This window comes from Melitaea cinxia, chromosome 15 (assembly GCF_905220565.1).
Source record: "Melitaea cinxia chromosome 15, ilMelCinx1.1, whole genome shotgun sequence".
In the NCBI taxonomy this organism is placed as follows: Eukaryota; Metazoa; Arthropoda; class Insecta; order Lepidoptera; family Nymphalidae; genus Melitaea; species Melitaea cinxia.
In genome coordinates this window covers 16,220,874-16,241,604 of record NC_059408.1, presented here as the reverse complement: position 1 = coordinate 16,241,604, position 20,731 = coordinate 16,220,874, and the positions used below count along the sequence as shown (strand labels likewise).

At 34.7% G+C, this 20,731-nt stretch overlaps 1 protein-coding gene and 1 long non-coding RNA gene across 2 annotated transcripts in view; both read right to left on the bottom strand.

Annotated features, from left to right (window-relative positions):
• LOC123660244 overlaps positions 1–20,731 on the bottom strand; it is a 286,207-nt gene that overhangs the window by 57,983 nt on the left and 207,493 nt on the right. The gene's annotated exons all lie outside the window — the stretch shown is intronic.
• On the bottom strand, positions 5,858–8,378 carry LOC123660234. Its single transcript, XM_045595334.1, has 2 exons — positions 8,063–8,378; positions 5,858–7,799 (listed from the first exon to the last, which is right to left on the bottom strand). Exons 1-2 carry the CDS (start codon positions 8,195–8,197, stop codon positions 5,874–5,876), a joined length of 2,061 nt encoding a protein of 686 aa, XP_045451290.1. The 5' UTR covers positions 8,198–8,378; the 3' UTR covers positions 5,858–5,873.

Here is a 20,731-nt window from a genome sequence, read left to right as displayed (position 1 = left end):
CAGATGTCTATGATAACAACCGGGACCGACGGCTTAACGTGTTCTCCGAGGTGTGGTGGGGTGACGCACAAGGACAGGTATCAGACAGATATAAAGAAATATTTGTACAAATATCCCTCCCGAGCGGAAATCGAAACCGCAAACCGTCAACTGTCTGTGTTTTAGGCGCCAAAATGCATCACTACACCAGAGCGGTTGTTGGACGAATACATATTTTAATAATTAGTCTTCGGTTCGACAAAGCCAGCCCTGACCACCAACACGTCTGTCCAGCGTGGTGACTATGGGCAAAATACATGAGTTCACGACATTTTTGGCGTGGACTTGGGGAGGCATATGTCCAGCAGTGGACTGCGATAGACTTAAGTGATATAATAATAATTGGTAAGCCGGTTATTCGAATGTTCAAAACTTATCTTCACTCCAATCTAAACAGACAATGGTGATATTTTTAAACACAAAAACTGAGCTAATTTAATCAAAATTAAATTAAAAAATAATTTATAGATGATAAAATTAAAGGTTGGATTTTATAAAGCCTATTACATCTGTATACGATTGTATTTTACGTCTTTTTTTATAGGGGTTGACACCGTATGCGGTAAATGTGTGGTTCAGGAAGGCTTTATTTTAAAAGTATTTTTATTTTTATTCTTGACAATTATCATAAAAACTTGTTTATAAATTTGTGTGAGTGTTTATATATTATCATTTATTTAAGAATTACTTTTTATTTAATTAATTAAAACAAATATAATTTTAATGACGTGACGTGATTTTGAAGCCTTCTCAAATAAAGTAACATTTGATTTGGATTTTGATTTAAGCGATAGTTTTGTTAAATATATTATAGAGACTTTTTATTAGATATGCGTTACAACTGTGTAAGCTTATTTAAGTATTCCTGGCACGCGTTGTCAAACGCTGTATTTATATGTCAGGTACTGCCATACGTTTAACATACTAACATCATGACAGCAATGCATTCGATTAAAGTTTTCTCTTATTAATATGTAGTGAGTGAAACAATTGTGTGAAAAAAAAATCAAAATTGTGCAATAGTGCTTTTAAACTTTTGTATATTTGTATTTAATTTTTGTAATTTTTAAATCGCCGGAATATTAGTTTTAAAAGCATAACAGTCAATAACAACCACGAAACTACGCCAAAAGAAGTACCATAAGAATATTTAGATTTAAATTACGTCTTGAATATATTTTTATGATACAAGTTTTTAACCGACGCCAAAAAATGATGAGGTTACTCAAGTCGATCGTATATATATACGATCGACTTGAGTAACACATATATTTTTTATGTATGTTCGGGGATAATTTCGTTGTTTATGAACCGATTTTGATAATTCTTTTTTGTTGTAATGGAAATATCCCAAGGGTACCAAGGGGTAAGTACCATGATAATGAAACCAGGATTTGATGATGGAATCCCAGAGAAATCGGGAAAGACCCTCGAAAATCTTAGTGACGACTAGTGCGTTTGTTAATTTTTTTCGTCTACTTATTACTTGTCGATGTAATTGATGTCGGATTTTTTCGTTTGTGAGCAAACACAATTATTAATAATAGGATATATGTGTATATATTTTAAATACACAAATAAGAAATATATTATTAACATTAAAATGAATAACAACACTTATCTTTTATAACAACGTTTACCGTATTTTATAAGAAAAATATATAGAAACAGTAAGTTTACATACTCTAATATATCACTCCTCTCTCGCCAATAATGTTTATTCATAATTTATTTCAAGGCGTGCGGTGACTCATGTGTGGCTACGAACTTTAACTAAACTACGTTGATATATTAGAAAATGTACCATTACTGCGGAAACTATTTAAAAATACAAATTTGTATTAATATATAAGTGTAAAACATAAAAGATTTTTGTGTCTAGGAATTGGATATTTAATTAATTTTTAATTATAAATCTAAGATGACCATTAAAACAAGACTGGCACTGTATAACGCGTTTGCTAATTCAATAGTAAGTTACGGCCTTTCCAATTACGGATGAATCCATAACAGTTTTCTAAATAAAATATATAATCTACAATTACGTATTTTTAAACATATAATCTCGCCTAACACTAAATACAAACTTTCCTCTAACCAATTGCATCTTTTCAAGCACTGTAACGTATTGCCTGTTTAGAACAATTTTTCACTATAGTTCTTGAAGGAATAATATTTGAATAGTTCTTTAAAAATTAAAATCATCCACCAAAAGTTAACTCGTGTGAGTAGGAAATTTCTCGAAACATTACTTTTATAGTAAACGAGTTGTACCCTGCACGTGTTGCTACGCTTTTTTTTTTTTGGTAGTAGCAACTCAGAAACCTTTGTGGGCTCATGCACAACACTTGCTAAAGATCATGACATGATCAAATGCATAGGTTACGATTCTATAAAGGATATACAGACGAAAATTCATTTTCATATATATAGATTATCTCTACATATTTTTGCACAACTATTTTATATACCACTCAAATAAAATAAACAACTTTAAAATAATTTAGTTCATGGTTTAACCAGCATTGAATATCGATATAATTTTGATTATTTTAGTACCCATAGCCTAAGAGCGTACATAACATTTGAAACGTTGTTATAAAAAAAAAAATGAAGTCTGGCTTAAAGCTTAAGTAAAAGTTAATAAGGAATTTGTCCACTTGGACATGATTTGTTACAAAACTATCTGTAAATATTTTGTTCTCAAGTTGTGAATTGTAAATATGTATAATGTTTTGTAAATGTTACATAAGAAATTAATAAATGTGTGAACTGTGTATGTGTAGAGGTCGCTGGGACCCCAAAACATAGTACCAAGAGAGGGGGGGAAGGAAGGGTGCGTCGGAGCGTCTGATATTTATTAATTATTTATCACGAGGGAGTGTTAACATCTGTTGAATTTCAATTACGATTCTATGTTTAGCGTGAAACTTCAATCTTTAAAGACATATTTTCTGTAACACCTCTAGTATTCCGTGCCGAAGTTTTAATGGAACCGTATCGGTCCCCACCGTGCCTCAGAGAGCACGTTAAGCTGTCGGTCCCGGTTGTTATTACATACAACTGATAGCGATCGTTACTCATAGTAGGAAATATATCCGCCAATCCACAGTGGAGCAACGTGGTGGATTAAGCTCTGATCCTTCTCCTACATGGGGAAAAAGGCCTATGCCCAGCAGGCCTATTACAGGCTAAAGCGTAACATTATTAAAAATAAATTAAAATTGAAAATTAATGATTTTAATAAAATAAAACAAGAATGTTACTAGAAGTGTTAAATAGTTTTTAACGTGACCTGGATAAGTAAATATTCTTCAAACCAACAATGGTATGGAACCATTTATATGATAATATAATTGGCAGAATATTGCATTTCATGTCTTTCTAAATGTTTAAATATTTCCCGATGCAAATTCGTTAGTTATCCCAGTGATTAATAGTGGTTACAGGCAATAGCATGGTAATATCCATCTTACGATTAAGAAGTGTGGAATAATCAGAATATTATCAATACAGAACGTGTGTGGAATATGAGCATGACGGGTATTATAGACACCAACTGTAATGTCACTTTGAAGTGTCAATGTATTAATAACGTGGCAGTGACTTTAGTTTTAGCAATCGTTCCAAGCTCGAAACATGTTTGTATTTGCAGGTTGCTGGTTCAGTTGAGCGTAATTTTTTTCAGTATATACCTACATACATCACGATCGAACTATTATCTTAAAAATATTAGATATGAATGTTGCATAGAATGGAGATAGAAAAGTATAAATGTATATAATATATATATATTAATACGTGTAGAAAAAAGTTGATTTGGATGAGTATAAAATTTCGTAGACTTATAGTTTATATAGAGAAGGAGTGCAGAATGCAAATATTATTTAAACCTAAGCATAAAAATATAATATAATCAATAAAAAAAAAAAACGCACCTACCATGTATTTGATTTTTTTTAAATGGTTCTTTATTTACATTATTGGTTTTCTTTCATTTAAATTTTTAATTGTGGTCAAATTTAGAACTCTGGGCGACCACTAATTTAAATAGATATGCAAATGTACTGTGCATTTCAAAAACATTGTTTATATACTACACGATTAAATTCATTTTGTCATCTTAACTTATGATCGAGAAAGATTGGTACTAGAAGTATAAATCTATACAAGGTATTATTACACAATCAATACAAGAATTAAGTCGCATGCGTATATTTTATTGATGTAAGTATATAACATAATTGTGTTTGCTATAGCAAACGAAGAAAATCATTTCAGTTACATCGACAAGTAATACAACGTATGTAGATGAACAAAATTAACAAGAGCACTAGTCACCACTAAGATTTTCGAAGATTTCCCTCGATATCTCTGAGACGCTATCATCAGATCCTGGTATTCTTATCATGGTACCCTTGAGATATCTCCTTTCCAAAAAAAAAAAAGAATCATGAAAATCTATTCATAAGCGACGAAGTTACATTTTTTTTAATTTTTCGTATAAAATAAATATATTTTTTTGTATAAAAAGTATTCTATGTTACTTTTGATACCTCCAAGAATATGTGCACAAAGTTTCATGATGATCAGTTGAGTAGTATTTGCGTGAAAGCGTAACAAACAAACTAACATTCACATTTATAATATTAGTAGGGATTAGAAATTCTCATCTAAGTTGAAATGACGTCTTTATAAGAATAAAATATCTAGTTTTACTCGTATATTAAAGTGAACAGCTTCGAGATAATCATGGCCACACATTGCTCGTCACGCCGGCGCCGGGTATCGCGTCGTTGACATTGCGTCTCTGCTCTACAAAGACGCTGACAACGGTTTACACCTCACTACATTTTCAACCAGATACTGCCTGATTATGCGTCACTTCGATACCGTAGAGAATATTCTGGAAATGTAAACTATTATCCTTTTAGAATATCGTAAATACTAGACAGTTTTTTCGCTTCGCTTCAGCCTGTAAAATCCCGCTGCTGGCCATAGGCCTCTTTCCCCGTATAGGAGAAGGATCAGAGCTTAATCCACCATGCAGCTCTATTACGCGTTAGCGGATATATTCCCTACTATCAAAAACGATCGCTATCAGATGTACATGATAACAACCGGGACCGATAACTTAAGGTGCTCTCCAAGGCACGGTGGGGAGACCCACAAGGACTGCACAAACATGCAGACAACGGCAAACATCTGTATGGTCAATACAAATATTTGTCATGTGCGGGGATCGAACCCACCAGTGCAACAGCCACAAACTGCTGTGACTGTTGCGCTAACACGTCGTACCAGACAGTACTAGTACCACTTTTCAAGATGAAATTTTAAAATACGTTGCAATAAAATATGCATTATAAAAAGAAACTTAAAAATAACATTTTTTTTAATCAATTAAGATAAAATACCTATAAATTTAATCTTTAGTCCTTTAAAGTGAAAGGTCATTGGGCACTTAGTATGAAAAATCTACCCACGACCTACAGAAACAAAATTGGTGTGTATGTTTAGATAAATATCCCTAGTTTACGAAAATATATGTCGCATCATTGTAGAGTATGGGAATCAGCCCAAAAATTAAAAAATAAAGTCTTAAGTTACGATTATATCCTCTAGTGATAAGACATTGTTCGACTATTTATTTGCATTGATTGGGTGTCATGATTACACGCTGGAACACCTGAACTCGTCGTGTTCGTCTGCTGGCTCTAATAATACAAGTCTGTTGGACACCTAAATGATAAAAACTTATTCTCCTTCACTAATACAATGGGAATAATCTGATGTATTTTTAAAGGAAACAAATATATAGAATTATATCATTTTTATTCAACATGATCAATGTCAACAGGAACGATAGTGTCGTCCAAGAACCTTGCTGGCGTATCTATTTGTTCTTGGTGTCTGGCCCATGACAAAAAATACACCATGCTGGCTATATGTGCGCAGCATCCGATAGTTCGGCGGCCGTGGATACAAGAACAGTAATAATCTTCTATACTCTCTCTGCCCTCTGTTGTGGGGTTTACCAATATGTAGGTGTAATATTTTTTACTCCTGATGTGTCGGGACTGAATTCTACCGCGTATCAATGTTCTGTTATTTACCGATTCTTGGTGCCGGTAGAGTTCGACGATATATAGGCCATTTGGTCGTAACTGCTCATGGACATATGATCTGGCGATCCTGAGGTGATAGCTGCCCAGCGTAAATAGTGTCAAATCATCGTACGACAATTGTGGGAAATCGAACGCTGCATCACTGGCATCAATTGGAGTGAAAGCTACCCTTTGCATATTTAAATTGTGCTCACGCACATATTCCGCCAGCTCGTTCCTTCTATTAATATTTTCATTAATTATATTAATGAATTGCTCGGCGAAAATGCTATCCTCGTATGGTCGCCGAGTAGCATTGATGAGCGCTGCAGTAATTCGGAAATCCACCATCATGTTAGGCAAAGAAACATTGAAATAGGTGTGTCGAAAAATCTTAAAATCTTTTTTGAAACGACTGTTCATTGTCTCGACAACCCACCAGGTCATTGTTATGAGTCTAGACTTGTTTGCTTCTTCGGTTGTGAGTTGCTCTCCTCTGGATCTGGATGGTGGCATCTGAGGATTGTAACCAAATTCTTGTATAGAGGAGATTGAGTCCCGAAAGCCGCGGTCTAGTATGAAGACATCGTTAGGCCGTAAAAACCAATGCCAAGGCGAGTCTTCATGTTCCATTATGGTACGCATAATTGTTGCATCCGATGTTGTTGCTGCGTAAGGTCCTAACACATCTAAGATATAGCCATCTGTGCAAACTATCAGGAACGGTTTTACCAGGTTCCTGAATTTATGTAAGCTGTATGTAATTCTTTGAAACAAAAAATTGGAACTCTTTTGCACATATAGGTATGTGCCGTCAAGCACCAAAATGACTGTATTCTGGTCGCCTCCGAAAATATGAGATGGTATACAAAGATTTCGAGCAACCGCCTCTTCTCTAGTTATGTGATCTAAGCCTAGAAAATGCGGGACGAAATCTTGAGTTAAGCATTCTCTTGCTAATCTTATTTTTCTTTCTAACGTTCTTCTGGACATTTGGAATTTCGTAGCTAACCTTTCATCCGGTTCACCAGTCCTAATTTTTGTGAGGTATATACCTAAAGTCGCAGCAGGCCTATCAGTTCTGTTATGAAGAGATGGTGTTAGCTGAAGAATAGTGTTAAATTGATTTTTTGTTATTCCTGTCCAAAAATGTAGCTCATTATCATCAATTGAATTTATGTTTTCAAAATCAAGTTGGTTTCTCCGTTCCAAGCCCCATTTGTATAAATTCATCATATCAAGTACATGAGTGCCATTAAATTGATGCATTTGCCCCTGAGTAGTTAGTTCTTCCCAATCATTTCTTTGCAAATGTGAATGGCAAACACGAGCAAGAGGTGGTATATAAAAATTCATGGTATGCAATACATAGAATTTAACATACAATGGCAATATATGCGTAGGAATGTTTCTGCAGGTTTGAAATAGGCAACGTCTTGCTGTATTTGAAGCACGGGAATATCCCTGTACAGAAATGAAACCGGTGTTATCTTGTTGACCCTCATTTGGTTCCTCACCAGCATCTTCTGCTTGTTGACGTTGTTCGCCTTGAACTCGTTGAGGTGGCTCATTTTGCCTATGCTGACTTCTCAGAGTGGAATCCAATCTCACCCAGCAGGCATGGCATATAGACCGCGAACCATCAAAAGGAATCTGAAAAAAGAAAAAACGTGTAGGAATGTTATATTTTATTTTATTAGGTACCTAATAATTGACACTATGCTGAATATAATGCTGAACTTATACATTATACACAACATATAACATTTAATAAATCAATATCCTTAGGCATACACAGCGCCATGTAGTTTAAACTGTAGGTATAGATCACATACTTAAATATAATTATATATGTGTGTACGACATACGACACGTAAGGCAAGTAATCAAATAAATCGGACAAGGTACACTCTTACCTCACGTGGTGTTATTTCCTGTAATAATAACTCGACGTGATCTCGGAACTTTCCGAGAAAGTGCACTGTGAGAATATGTTTCCTTCGCCGCAACACAGAGCGGCTACACAAAACACAACTATTTTGTCTTTCCATATCAACGAAACCCAATCAAAATGCAAACTTAAAATCCAATAACACAGCAATTAATCGTTAAATATAGTTAAAACTCAAGAAACGCACAGATCGCAACGACACAAGACGAGGGACTGCGACTGCTCAGGTAGCGCGGGAATCGAGCACATGCGAAACCGGTTCTAACTTGTCTAACGTGCGAGTGAAACGGCTAATGCGGCTTGTATTAGCCGTTTCACTCGCACGTTATTCATTGCGCACCTTAAGTTTATGACGCAAACGTTTGTGTTATTTTTATTGATAACAATACTTAATTGATAGGTGCCTAACATTTTTAAACACATATCGTCGTTTTTAGACTTCTCCAGCGTTTAAAAAAAAAAAAACCACACAGAATTAAATTTCGGCTAGCACTCATTAATTTACCAACAATTTGATATCTGTAGGAAATTTTTCGAAAACCGGGTCAGATTATGCCCAATGACCTTTCTTGTTAATTTTCCTTTTTTATAGCTTTTCCGGTAAAACTATGTTAAAATAATATCATAGATATTACAAATAAAGCATACTTTGTGCAGGAGAAACATATATTTGAATCGTAAATTTCGTTGATAAAAACAATTGACAATAAATCCAGCGTTCGCATTCAACGTCCATTACGGATTCAATCTCAAAGAACAATCGTAATGAACGCAATCAATTCAAAGCAAGCCGAACACGGACAGTAAAAGCAATAAATATCGCTTGTGTCCGTGAAGGTACGCATCGGGTGACCATACGCACTGCGGCGACGCATTGCAAACGCTCCTCTGCGGATACCCAGCCACTTCATAACAGTAAAACCCACGCTAAAATATACAGTATCATGTTTAAATAAAAAACGAAATTGCACGCACTGATCGCGCTCTTTAAAACTTTTTTCTCGACTGTACTCAAATAATATCTACATAAAAATAGGCTTTGTTGTTACTTACGTAAGGTTGAATATCTATTGTTGAAAGCAACAGGCCCGAGGGGTTCGAGAATGCAGAGATTTATTTGCTAGTTTTAAAATTCCTTGCTACGACTGTTCACAATTCTCGCGGTTCACGCCTCGTTGGCATGCGAGTGTGAAACTAGTACTTCTGGATTCGATCTTGCGAGTTTTCAAATAGTTTGCAAATAAATCTTTGCTTAAAACGATAAATACGAAACGAATTCTTTGTTTCCTATTACTTTAAACAGGAAATGAAAGAGCGCAGATCGTCTATCCTATCTGCTACGAAACTGCTACGTCTCGTAGTACGCTACGAACGTATGCGCTACGGTTTTAAATTATACTCCTACGGCTCTACGAATATCGTTTGGAAACTTTGTACTTGTAGATCAAAACAATTTTTTGCTTATTGCTTTGAATGATGGTTCGCATATCATGTAGGTTCACAAGATAAAATCTCGTATTCCCTCTGCACGAAAGAAAATAATTGGAGCTTAATCCTCCATGCTGCTCCACTGCAAAATGCCTAATATGTTCTTACTATGAGTAGTGATCGCTATCAAGTATTCATGATAACAGCCAGGACCGACGGCTTAGCGTGTGCTTCGAGGTATGTTGGGGAGACCCACAAGGACAGACATACAAAATGAAAAAAAATATTTGTACAAATACAATCATCAATACCGATTGGGAATCAATCCCGGAAACTGTCAGTGTTTTACGCGACAACACTCACCACTATACCAGAGCGGATGTTATAATAATAGATAAAATCAAGCAAAGCACAAAAATTTTATTTGAAAGAAAATGCAACTTAAAAAATTTAATTCTATGAATATTTTTAAACCATAAAATCATTGTTTAGTAAAAGTGTGTGTGTCAGCTCGGGCGCACATCTTACTTCTTACACACAGCTTACTTCTCGGATCGACTGTCTAAATAGGCACAAAAATACCATACCTAATATTAAATAAGATATATAAGACTTTTTTTTTGACTAAATCGGCAAAGAAGCGTACGGCTCACCTGATGGTAAGCGATTACCGTAGCTTATAGACGCCTGCAACACCAGAAGTATCGCAAGCGCGTTGCCGACCCAATCCCCAATCCCCCCAGGGTTTTTTTTTAATTTGGGTTGTCTGGAAGAAATGGCTAAATAGCCATAATTCGTCCGCCTATTGTACTTAACAGTCTGTAAATGTTTTTAAATGTGTTTATAGGTGCCTTATATAAAAATCGATTCTTAGAGAATAAAATCCAAAACAGTAGTAAAATTTTCATTGTTAAATAGCTTTTATATCAAGACAATCGTATCAAATAATATTGAATCACGCCGCTTACCGCGACACGGGCTATTTCTTAGTTTTGAAACAGTTGATGTGGCGTAAAACTTTCACGGGCAGTCGCCAATCCGTTCGGAGCTGATAGTTTATTTGTCACGTCCAAACCGACTTCAAAACTTCGAGCACTTTATTATTTTCACCAATTGAGAAAATTCACTTCTGTCAATTGAAAGATTAAATTTTTCGCTTCTATTTTATTGAATGAAAATGTTTACTTACTGGCTAATACTACATCTGTAGCTATTTTTAAATTGCTATTTTAATGTTAGGATTTAAATTTAAATTAAACTATACTTAAGTACTCTATGAATAACTTATACGTTGGATAAAGTTGTCTTATCAGATGGTTTGTAATATTAAATCATATAATAGTAACATATTCCATGGTACAACATAAATAAATAAATATGAGTATCTCTTCATCGTTCAAGGTCGTCTGTTCCTATGGCAAGCAACTTAATGCTAGTGTTAATAAGTATTTTTAATACATATCTTATACATATATAAAACTCTTGTGTCACAATGTTAGTTACCATTCTCCTGGACCAAACGGCTGGACCGATCTTTATGACATTTTGTGTGCATATCGGGTAGGTCTGAGAATCGGCCAATATCTATTTTTCATACCACTATGTTATAAGGGGGGTGGGGGATTAAGGGATTTAATAACAAATATGGCAAAACAACATTTGCGAGATTAGCTAGTATAAATATATAACAGGCAGTAATCGAACCCATAAATCGTGGAACAGGAAGCAGGGCCGCTACAAACTGCACCAACGAACTAGTCTGCCTTAAAAATGTGCCATTTTTCAGGTGATCTACAAATCCTAATATAACAAAGAAAATCATGAAACAATCTTTAGTGAATTCGCTTGGTGGACCAAAATCTATCATATTTATTTATTTTGCCAGCATATGATGGGTATACAAAGTGTCTAATTTAAAGGCTTAGCCAAAATATTCAACCAATTCTTTCGGTGTGTAAATACGATTTCAATAAACAATTTCTATATTAATTTAAATTTAATACACAGCTCAGTGGACTAAACTTTATTAAATACTATCTTATGCCCTCGCCTTTGTTCGCGTGGAACAGTTTCCTTGGGCTAACTGGGGAAAATTATTAAAATGAAAAAAACCCGGGTTTTGAAACATTCTTCATTGGTGCGCCGCTCCTATTTGTCTTAGCGTGATAATATAGCCTATAGCCTTCTTCGATAAATGGTCTATCTAACACTGAAAGAATTTTTCAAATCGGACCAGTAGTTCCTGAGATAAGCGCGTTCAAACAAACAAACTCTTCAGCTTTATAATATTAGTATAGATTTAAGACAATGCTCTATAAGCTAACATTTTCAGATGGTTATGACACAGTAAACGTAGAGGTCGTATTTCAAAACATACTTCAAATGACAGTAAAAACTACTGACACGCGATGAATGCGTATCGGCGTTAATCGCTAAGTGCATGCAATCAGGTCACAGTAGAGCAATGGAGGTACACGCACATACGTACATCATGAATGTTATGAATGTACACACTTGCGTAAATGAGCGACATTTCCTGTTTTAGAACGAAGTTCCTTATGGCGCGTTGCGGAGGGGTACCCTAGCCGGCAAAAAATGTACGTAACGTTAAAAAAACGTAAGATTTTTATGTATAATCTATGTATGATGGCTATACAGTGTCTAATGTATAGTCTACGTGATGACTGATATTATTATTGCAGTTTGCTATTATCATTATATAATTCGAAAATTTTTATATGTTTTTATAACTAATTTTCATATATATATTTGGTACACCAAAAAAAAACAACGATTCGATGGCTATTGAAATTAAAAAATATCCAAATTTCAATAGAAAAGATGGCTGGCTATTACCACCTGCTTGGGACCCCATTATTAATATAATAAAATCAAAAACCAAGCACAATTTACCACAGATTAAAGACTCAATTAGCACATTCTGTGTAGATAGGACTAAATAAAATATTGATGTATGTCGAGTGGTTTCGAATAACTTTGTAACGTTAGGACGTCTGACACCTCAGTCCCCCCGTGACCATGGTTGCTGTAAAGTATCCGAAACGTCGGGAATCTAAAAAGTTAATAAACCGCGATAAAATCCGAAAAAGTTTTCTTTTAAATGAGTAAAATTCACATAAACATTAGAAAACAATAAGTATGTTTGAATTTTACTTTGTAACGATGAAGCTGGATTCCTAGTACATTAGAGTGGTATTCAACCATCAAATAGCATAATTTACCTACTATTAATTTAATGACAGTCAAGAATAGCATAGGTGATGTTTATTTGAATGTCGCTACGTTTGTTCAATTAGTGATCGATGTAATCACGATACGATTAAAATAATTTAATCGACATTTACAAGACGCTCGAACTATGTGTTGTTGTATATAATTGTTTAATAATATATAGGCTGTTACGGGCATATTCTGTAAGTAAAGTGCCGTTGATCTAAGTCAACGTAGTTAATTTACTGATTCTTAAATTCAAACTTCTTTACGTACACTTGACTTGGGGAGTAAGCTGGTTAAGGCGTGACGAGGGCGTTACGAAAACCGTGATCGAGCGAGGCGAATGGAGCTAGAGAGAGAGTTGCGAGCACACATTTTCTTTCTCTCTTTCTTTCATAGCTAGTTATGTTTCGTATATCTAAAACAGTGCAAGACCATTCTGCAGGCCTTTAGCTAAATAATTTTTACTTCAGTCGTGTGGTCTAAAGTACACTTGCTTTTATATGAAGCACAATTTATTGCTAATATTACTGTTTTTTTTTTTTTTTTTTTTTAATTTGCAACTGTATTTAAATAATTGTTCCTTTTAATGTCGCTATAATTAGATAATTTTGAAAAACTAATTACTTACTTACTTTTATTTCAATAAAGCATTATATGACAAACCTAATATTATTCGTAAAAAGCTTAAGAATATTTATTAAAACAACCTCCAACCAATACAGCTATAATCCAATTAATACAAAAATTTATAATACCAACAAAAAAAAAAATTCGCAAAATAAATTCAATTATCCTTTCACACATTAATATCATTATGTCGAAATTCCAAAATCACATAAGTCTTAAAAAGTAGGCTGTAATAATCACATCAGATCGGATTACCGCCGCCCTCGTACGAAAATAAAACGCATCAGAATAAGTCCCCAACACCTGTGCGTTCCCACAATTTTGTAACGTCTATATTCAAATTCGATGTAATTATACCGTCTCTAACTCGAATATTCTCGAATGTTCTCGAATATTCTTATACTAATTTCTGAAGACGGCACTTCGAATTTAAAACCGTATTTAAATTAAGTTTCGGAATCGTATCAATTTATGTCTTATTAATTTAAATTTGGAATCGTTACGTATTTTCAGTTTGTTTTATTTTATTTGAATTAAGAATGTTCTTTTATTGAATATGAAAAAAACATTTCTTTACACCACTATAGAGAGGCAGCAAGCGGTAAGCCGGTAATCGATTACGGTTGACGCGCGTAACATCAGAAGCGTGCTGGCGATCATACTTCCAATCATTTCTGGCTATCCAACTCATCACAGAGACATAACAACTATTTAAGAACAGTCATAAATACTACACCATTTGATTGATGGTTCTTCCCCAAATGGACTCGTATACAGTTTTAGAAAAAAAACTAGTTTAGCTAGCTGTGCCCGCGACCTCGTCCGCGTAGAATTTAACAAAAGTTAATGTCTAAAAGTTATTGTTCAATTCGTAGAGTTACTCCTTACTACATTAACTATCTGTCAGTGAAAGTCCCGTCAAAATCGGTCCAGCCGTTTCAGAGATTAACCGGAACAAACAAACAGGCAAACCGTGTCTACATCTATATGCATTTAGTAAAAAGCGGTTTTTTTAATATTACAAACAGACACTCAAATTTTATTTATTTGTATAGATTTAATAAAGTTTTGACACATTTAACAACGAAAGATTCGTTATAGGCAATACATTACTATTTTCCATTTTTGATTTTTTTAAAAGGTTGATGGCATAATGGGAGACAAGTATTAAATTTGAAAAACCTTTGAAAACTAAAATTGCTAAAACTGAAGCAGATGCCTCGAATCAATACGCGCATCGCATGCAAATCAGCCTCGGGTTCAGTATAAGTTTATTTGTGTTTTGGAGTCGCACTGTTTCCTAGTTGGATGACAGATGGCCGGGGTTTTCATTTGCGTTCCGCATTTATTATTCGACCATAACGCCAATGTTGGCGTGTTGGATCCAATGCGTCCAATGTTGCGTATTAAAATTTTTTTTTAAAAAGTTTTTTTTTTTTTTTCGATACATATTTTTTTTTTTTTGGAGCGTTAGTGAATGAATTTCTAGTTTACGGATTGTGTGCGAGTTATTAAGTTCAGTTTGTTGTGTTGAAGTGAAACTTATTTAGAACCATTGAGATTTGAAACTCACTGAAACAAAAAAGAAACACATAAATGTACAGAAGAGAATGAAATAGAAGTGGTATATCTGCGTATGTCTGAAATGCCTCGTATTTTTAGTTAGTTACGTTATTTATTATTGATTTTTCCTCCTTAATATGTGCACACATCTAACTGCTGCTACTGTATCGTGTCCAGTAGCCAAAGGTTATCTGGAAGAAATCACTATTTAGCGATAAGATCGCCTTTGTACATCTTGTTGGATTAAATCTTATTAAAAAAAATGTGTCCTAACGCCTAGACCACGACAGCCTTCGTATTTTTGATGAGAGAGAACTGACTACTAGTGCAGCGGTGAGTTGCACTGAGAGACTTCATGTATAATATTTAAAAACTGTTTTACTAAGTCTGATTAATAAGTCAAATAGAACAGTAGCATAGATTGCCTACCTTGTGTCTAAGCCACCTTCTGATTGACTATGTTTGTTGTAAACTAGTTTCCCGGGCCGACTTCGTTTTGTCAAAAGGTAATAGTATAAATTTATTTTATTGTATTAATACCTTCCATGGGCCTTAAGGAAAAGACAAAAAAAAAACAATTACCCGAATTATTCTAGCCATTCTTGAGTTATGAGCTTACCAACATTCATTTTTATTTATATAGATAGATTAAAAAATTATATGTAGTACAATATTATATTGTACTTAAATTTAATGTGCCTCGCCTGTACTCCGTATAAACATTCAAAATACTGATGATAATATTCAAATAAATCACTCTGTCCCCCAAAAAACGCTGACATGTTAACTTTTCTTAAGACATCTCATTCCGCGATCATTTGAAAAACGTACATCTTGTAATGAGAAATGTTCTCGAGATGATGAATTTCGTGTCACACCGTGAATTATAAGCGACGATTCGGCTTGAAAGAGCGAAGGGCAATTTAACATAGTATATGGTAAAATAGTAGATGAATTTTAAATGGTTAAGTCTGTAACTGTTTTCTATTCCTTTTTAACTTACTACTTAACTACTTATTAAACTGTTCTGCTCTTATTATGCCACTAGATAAGCAAACAAGGGTATGACTTTCTAGGTGAAAAGTTTTTGGGTGTCTATAGTACTAGGAGCTTTAACTGAAGTAAGGTACAGCAGGAAATTTTCTGCTCAAAATATGGAAAAGCACGACTGTGGTTAGACCTTAGACCACAGCTAAATAATATTGTTTTCAAGCAGTGTTGTGTTCCTGTTGACGAGTGAGGTGACCAGGCTTCCTGGGGGGAATTGGAAATAGCCGTATATGAGCCACACGCTTGTTTGCCAACCTAGTTATATATAAAAAAATAGAAGTATCACAAGCCTGTTGTTAACTCTAACTCCGCTATCAATACACCAAAAGAAATTAAACAAAAGTAGCAAATAGCAATCATAATTGCAAAACATTTCAAATACATTGTCATACACCACCACTTTTATACTATTTTTAACAAAACCCTATTTTCATCCTAAGGCTCTATCTTAAATTTTCCGTTATACAATATTTTATACAATCATTACCGTGCTCTTGTAATGTTTGTCACATGTGTTACATGTAGCTTAACACACTCGCTTGATAACGTATAAAAAATAACAATAATGTCCTTCATTTATTATCGACTTCAAAAAAATAAGGAGGGAGGAGGAGAGGAGGTTCTCAGGTCCACTGTGTTTTTTAACATGTTATCTCAAAGTATTTTCATGGCGGTAATGTTTTATTGAATATTTTTAATTTAAAAAGCCAAGGCGTTAAATTTCGTAATCGCTTCACGCTCAACGACCCTAGTACGATATTCTCCTGTAACAGGGGTTCGAAAACTCACACAATACACAAACACAAACGCCCAGACCACGACCAACATCTGTATGGCCAATACAAATATATTTAAAATTAAACGAGATCGGACGAGTAGTCTCTAAGTATAAATAATACGTATTCGAAGTCTTTTTTTTTTAGAACAATCAAAATTACCATTTAATACCTGCTCTGCTGATAATCATTCAAGGTATACGGCATAAATATAATGTTACTGAAGCCCTTCATAAGAAAAGTGAGGAAGTACCTGGAACAAACAACAAATTGGTTAACACAGAAACTCAATAAACGCTTAACTTCGTTACTTGGGAAACGATTAACTTTCCTCAAAGTAATACTTCAGTATGATAGTGTTAAATCACTAAAATCTTTAACTTATTATTATTAAGAACTACACTATAATTAATTTATTATTTTAGGAAGACGCTTCAGCCTGTAATATCCCACTATTGGGCATAGGCCTCTTTCCCCATATAGAAGAAGGATCAGAGCTTAATCCACCACGCTGCTCCAATGCGGGTTGGCGGATATATTCCCTACTATGAGTAACGATCGCTATCAGGTGTACATGATAACAACCGGGACCGACGGCTTAACGTGCTCTCCGAGGTACAGTGGGGAGACCCCCAAGGACTGCACAAACACCCAGACCACGGCAAACACCTGTTTGGCCAATACAAATGTTTGTCATGTGCGGGGATCGAACCCGCAACCGCCAGCGCAACAGGTACAATCCATAGCTGTAACCGACAATAAATCAATAGACAATAGAGTGATGTGAAAGAACGTTTACTATATAAGGCAGTGATTTTGACATTATTACTCTCTTACGCTCTTATTTCCCATTTTTCTTCTCGACGTGCGAAGTGTTTGCTAAAATCATTGTAAGCTTTGCAATATAGAATAATTCGACTTTAACATCTTTTATTTGTCTCCAATCATCATTCTTCAAGCCATCATTAGTTCAAGCAAGTATTAACATGCAACGAATATAAAGTAATAGAAAAAAAGAAGTAAATATACATAGTACAAACGAATCCTCTTTTATTCTGTCGAGTCACTAAATATAAATACAATGAGTGCATCAGTCGTGTGCAACAAAAATGGCGCCCGGGTTATGGGCCGTGAAACGAGCTCTCAACAAGAATACGAGAATGCTCAGCTGGACGCGATAAGAATATACATATCATTAAATATTTTAAACTGAAAATATATAAAGTACAATCAAAATAAATATATTTTTTTATTCTGTAAATTAAGGAGATTCCGTTTCTTATACGGCACTTTAGCGATGACGTCTCTAACTGTGATGAGATTTGATTATTATTGTTAATATATAATTTCGTGGCAAAGACATTCAGAATTTTTATAAATATTTGTTTAAAAATATGAAATATGGATAGCACTAATGTCAACTAGTGTTTAAAATTACATGTACACTGCCGTGCGGCTTGTTAGAAGTATTCTGTGGCGAGGTACTATTTTGTAGTGACGTATCGTTAGGCATGTTTTCTTGTAATAAGTAAGCGGGCTTGAGACGATCTAATGATATGTTACTTTCGCGATTTTGTAATTGTATCGTATATACTTTCTCTGTTCTTTTTATCACACGATACGGTCCTTCATATATGGTTGTAAAGGTTTTTTAATTGCGTCGACTCTAACGAATACGTGGCTGCAGTCGCGATTATGATGCGTCGTAGTTGATTTAATATATATAATAGTAAGTTAAAAAAAGGCCATTGGGCAAAAGAAAGAAAGGGAGACCTTACACCAGATAGGAGGACAAAATCAAACGCATAGCCGGTCCAAACTGGACACAAACAGCACAATCCAGAGAAAACTGGTTAAATTTGGAGGAGGCCTTTACCTGCAGAGGGGTTCTTGTAGAATAATTTTACTAAACAAACTAACAGTTACATACTACATCTATGATAATAATGTATCTAAATATTTCTTATATTAAGCTGTAATTACTAACCATTATAAAAAAAAGGTAAATAAATAACAAAAAATATTAGATAGATAATTAAAGGAAAAAAAAAACGATACTAACAAAACAAATTAAATCGCAAACTATCATTTTCTGGAAGAAATAAAAGGCTTTTTTATTTTTATTTTATTTTAAGCTAAAAAAAATAAGAAAAAATTCAATATAAGTCATGAAAGTATTAAAACTTATTAACTTACTTAACTTATCATAATTTAAACATTTTGAATATCATATCAAAAATTGACCGCTCCAGCGGGGTTCGAAACCGCGTCTCCGACGTACCGTGTCGGCGCTCTAGCCAATTAAGCTATGGAACGATGCACCCGCTCGAGCGAAATTTTCGATATGATAATTTTTAATTTCGGTTTAAGCGAACCGTGGCGCCGTCTATAGTGAGCTCTTTACAGAAACCCGTAACTATTCAAAGTTTCATATTACAATGAAAATCTTTCGTTCGCTTAAACAGAAATTAAAAATTATCATATCGAAAATTTCGCTCGAGCGGGTGCATCGTTCCATAGCTTAATTGGCTAGAGCGCCGACACGGTACGTCGGAGACGCGGGTTCGAACCCCGCTGGAACGGTCAATTTTTGATATGATATTCAAAATGTTTAGAATTCCTAATGTGGGTAACACAAAAATAAAAATCTTAGATATTAAAAATAGCACGGTGTCGTCTCCTGTCAAAGATTTTCATTGTAATATGAAACTTTGAATAGTTACGGGTTTCTGTAAAGAGCTCACTATAGACGGCGCCACGGTTCGCTTAAACCGAAATTAAAAATTATCATATCGAAAATTTCGCTCGAGCGGGCGCATCGTTCGATAGCTTAATTGGCTAGTGCGCCGACACGGTACGTCGGAGACGCGGGTTCGAACCCCGCTGGAGCGGTCAATTTTTGATATGATATTCAAAATGTTTAGAATTCCTAATGTGGGTAACACAAAAATAAAAATCTTAGATATTAAAAATAGCACGGTGTCGTCTCCTGTCAAAGATTTTCATTGTAATATGAAACTTTGAATAGTTACGGGTTTCTGTAAAGAGCTCACTATAGACGGCGCCACGGTTCGCTTAAACCGAAATTAAAAATTATCATATCGAAAATTTCGCTCGAGCGGGTGCATCGTTCCATAGCTTAATTGGCTAGAGCGCCGACACGGTACGTCGGAGACGCGGGTTCGAACCCCGCTGGAGCGGTCAATTTTTGATATGATATTCAAAATGTTTAGAATTCCTAATGTGGGTAACACAAAAATAAAAATCTTAGATATTATCATAATTTATTTAACACCAATCTAAAAAATTGCTTATATGAAGAAGAAAAAAACTTTTCTGCAACTGTAATATTTAATGCTTATCCCTAACTTTGGCAAGTCGTGTTTCATCTTGATGTAGTATTATTGTTGAGAAAACAATGGACTCGCGAAAAAATACCTCAGCCCAGTTCCACGAAACTTATGTCAAATAAAGGTTTCTTTTAAGGTAATGTTGTATGGCAAATGGAAACTAAAAAATGTTTTATTTTTCTTTACGTTTTGCTTACGCTTCAGCCTGTAATATTCCACTGTTGGGCATAGGCCTGTTTCCCCATGTAGAAGAAGCATTAGAGCTTAATCCACCACGCTGTTAGCGGTTAGCAGATATATTTCCCTGCTGTGAGTAGCAATCGCTATCAAGTATACTTAATAACAACAGAGATCGACGGCTTAACGTGCTTTTCGAGGCACGGTGGGCAGATAAAATATGACCAGTAAATTTTTTTGTCATGTGCGAGGATCGAACTCGTACCCACCGGCGCAACAGCCACAAACCAGTGCTACTAACGCGTCGTCTTTTTGTTCTTTAAGAAGATAAAATATCAGTATTTGACAAGAGAATGGATTAACTATAGTCATGTTACTGTAAAGATAATTAAAGTATATGTTTTATGTTAGTGCCTTTGTTAGATC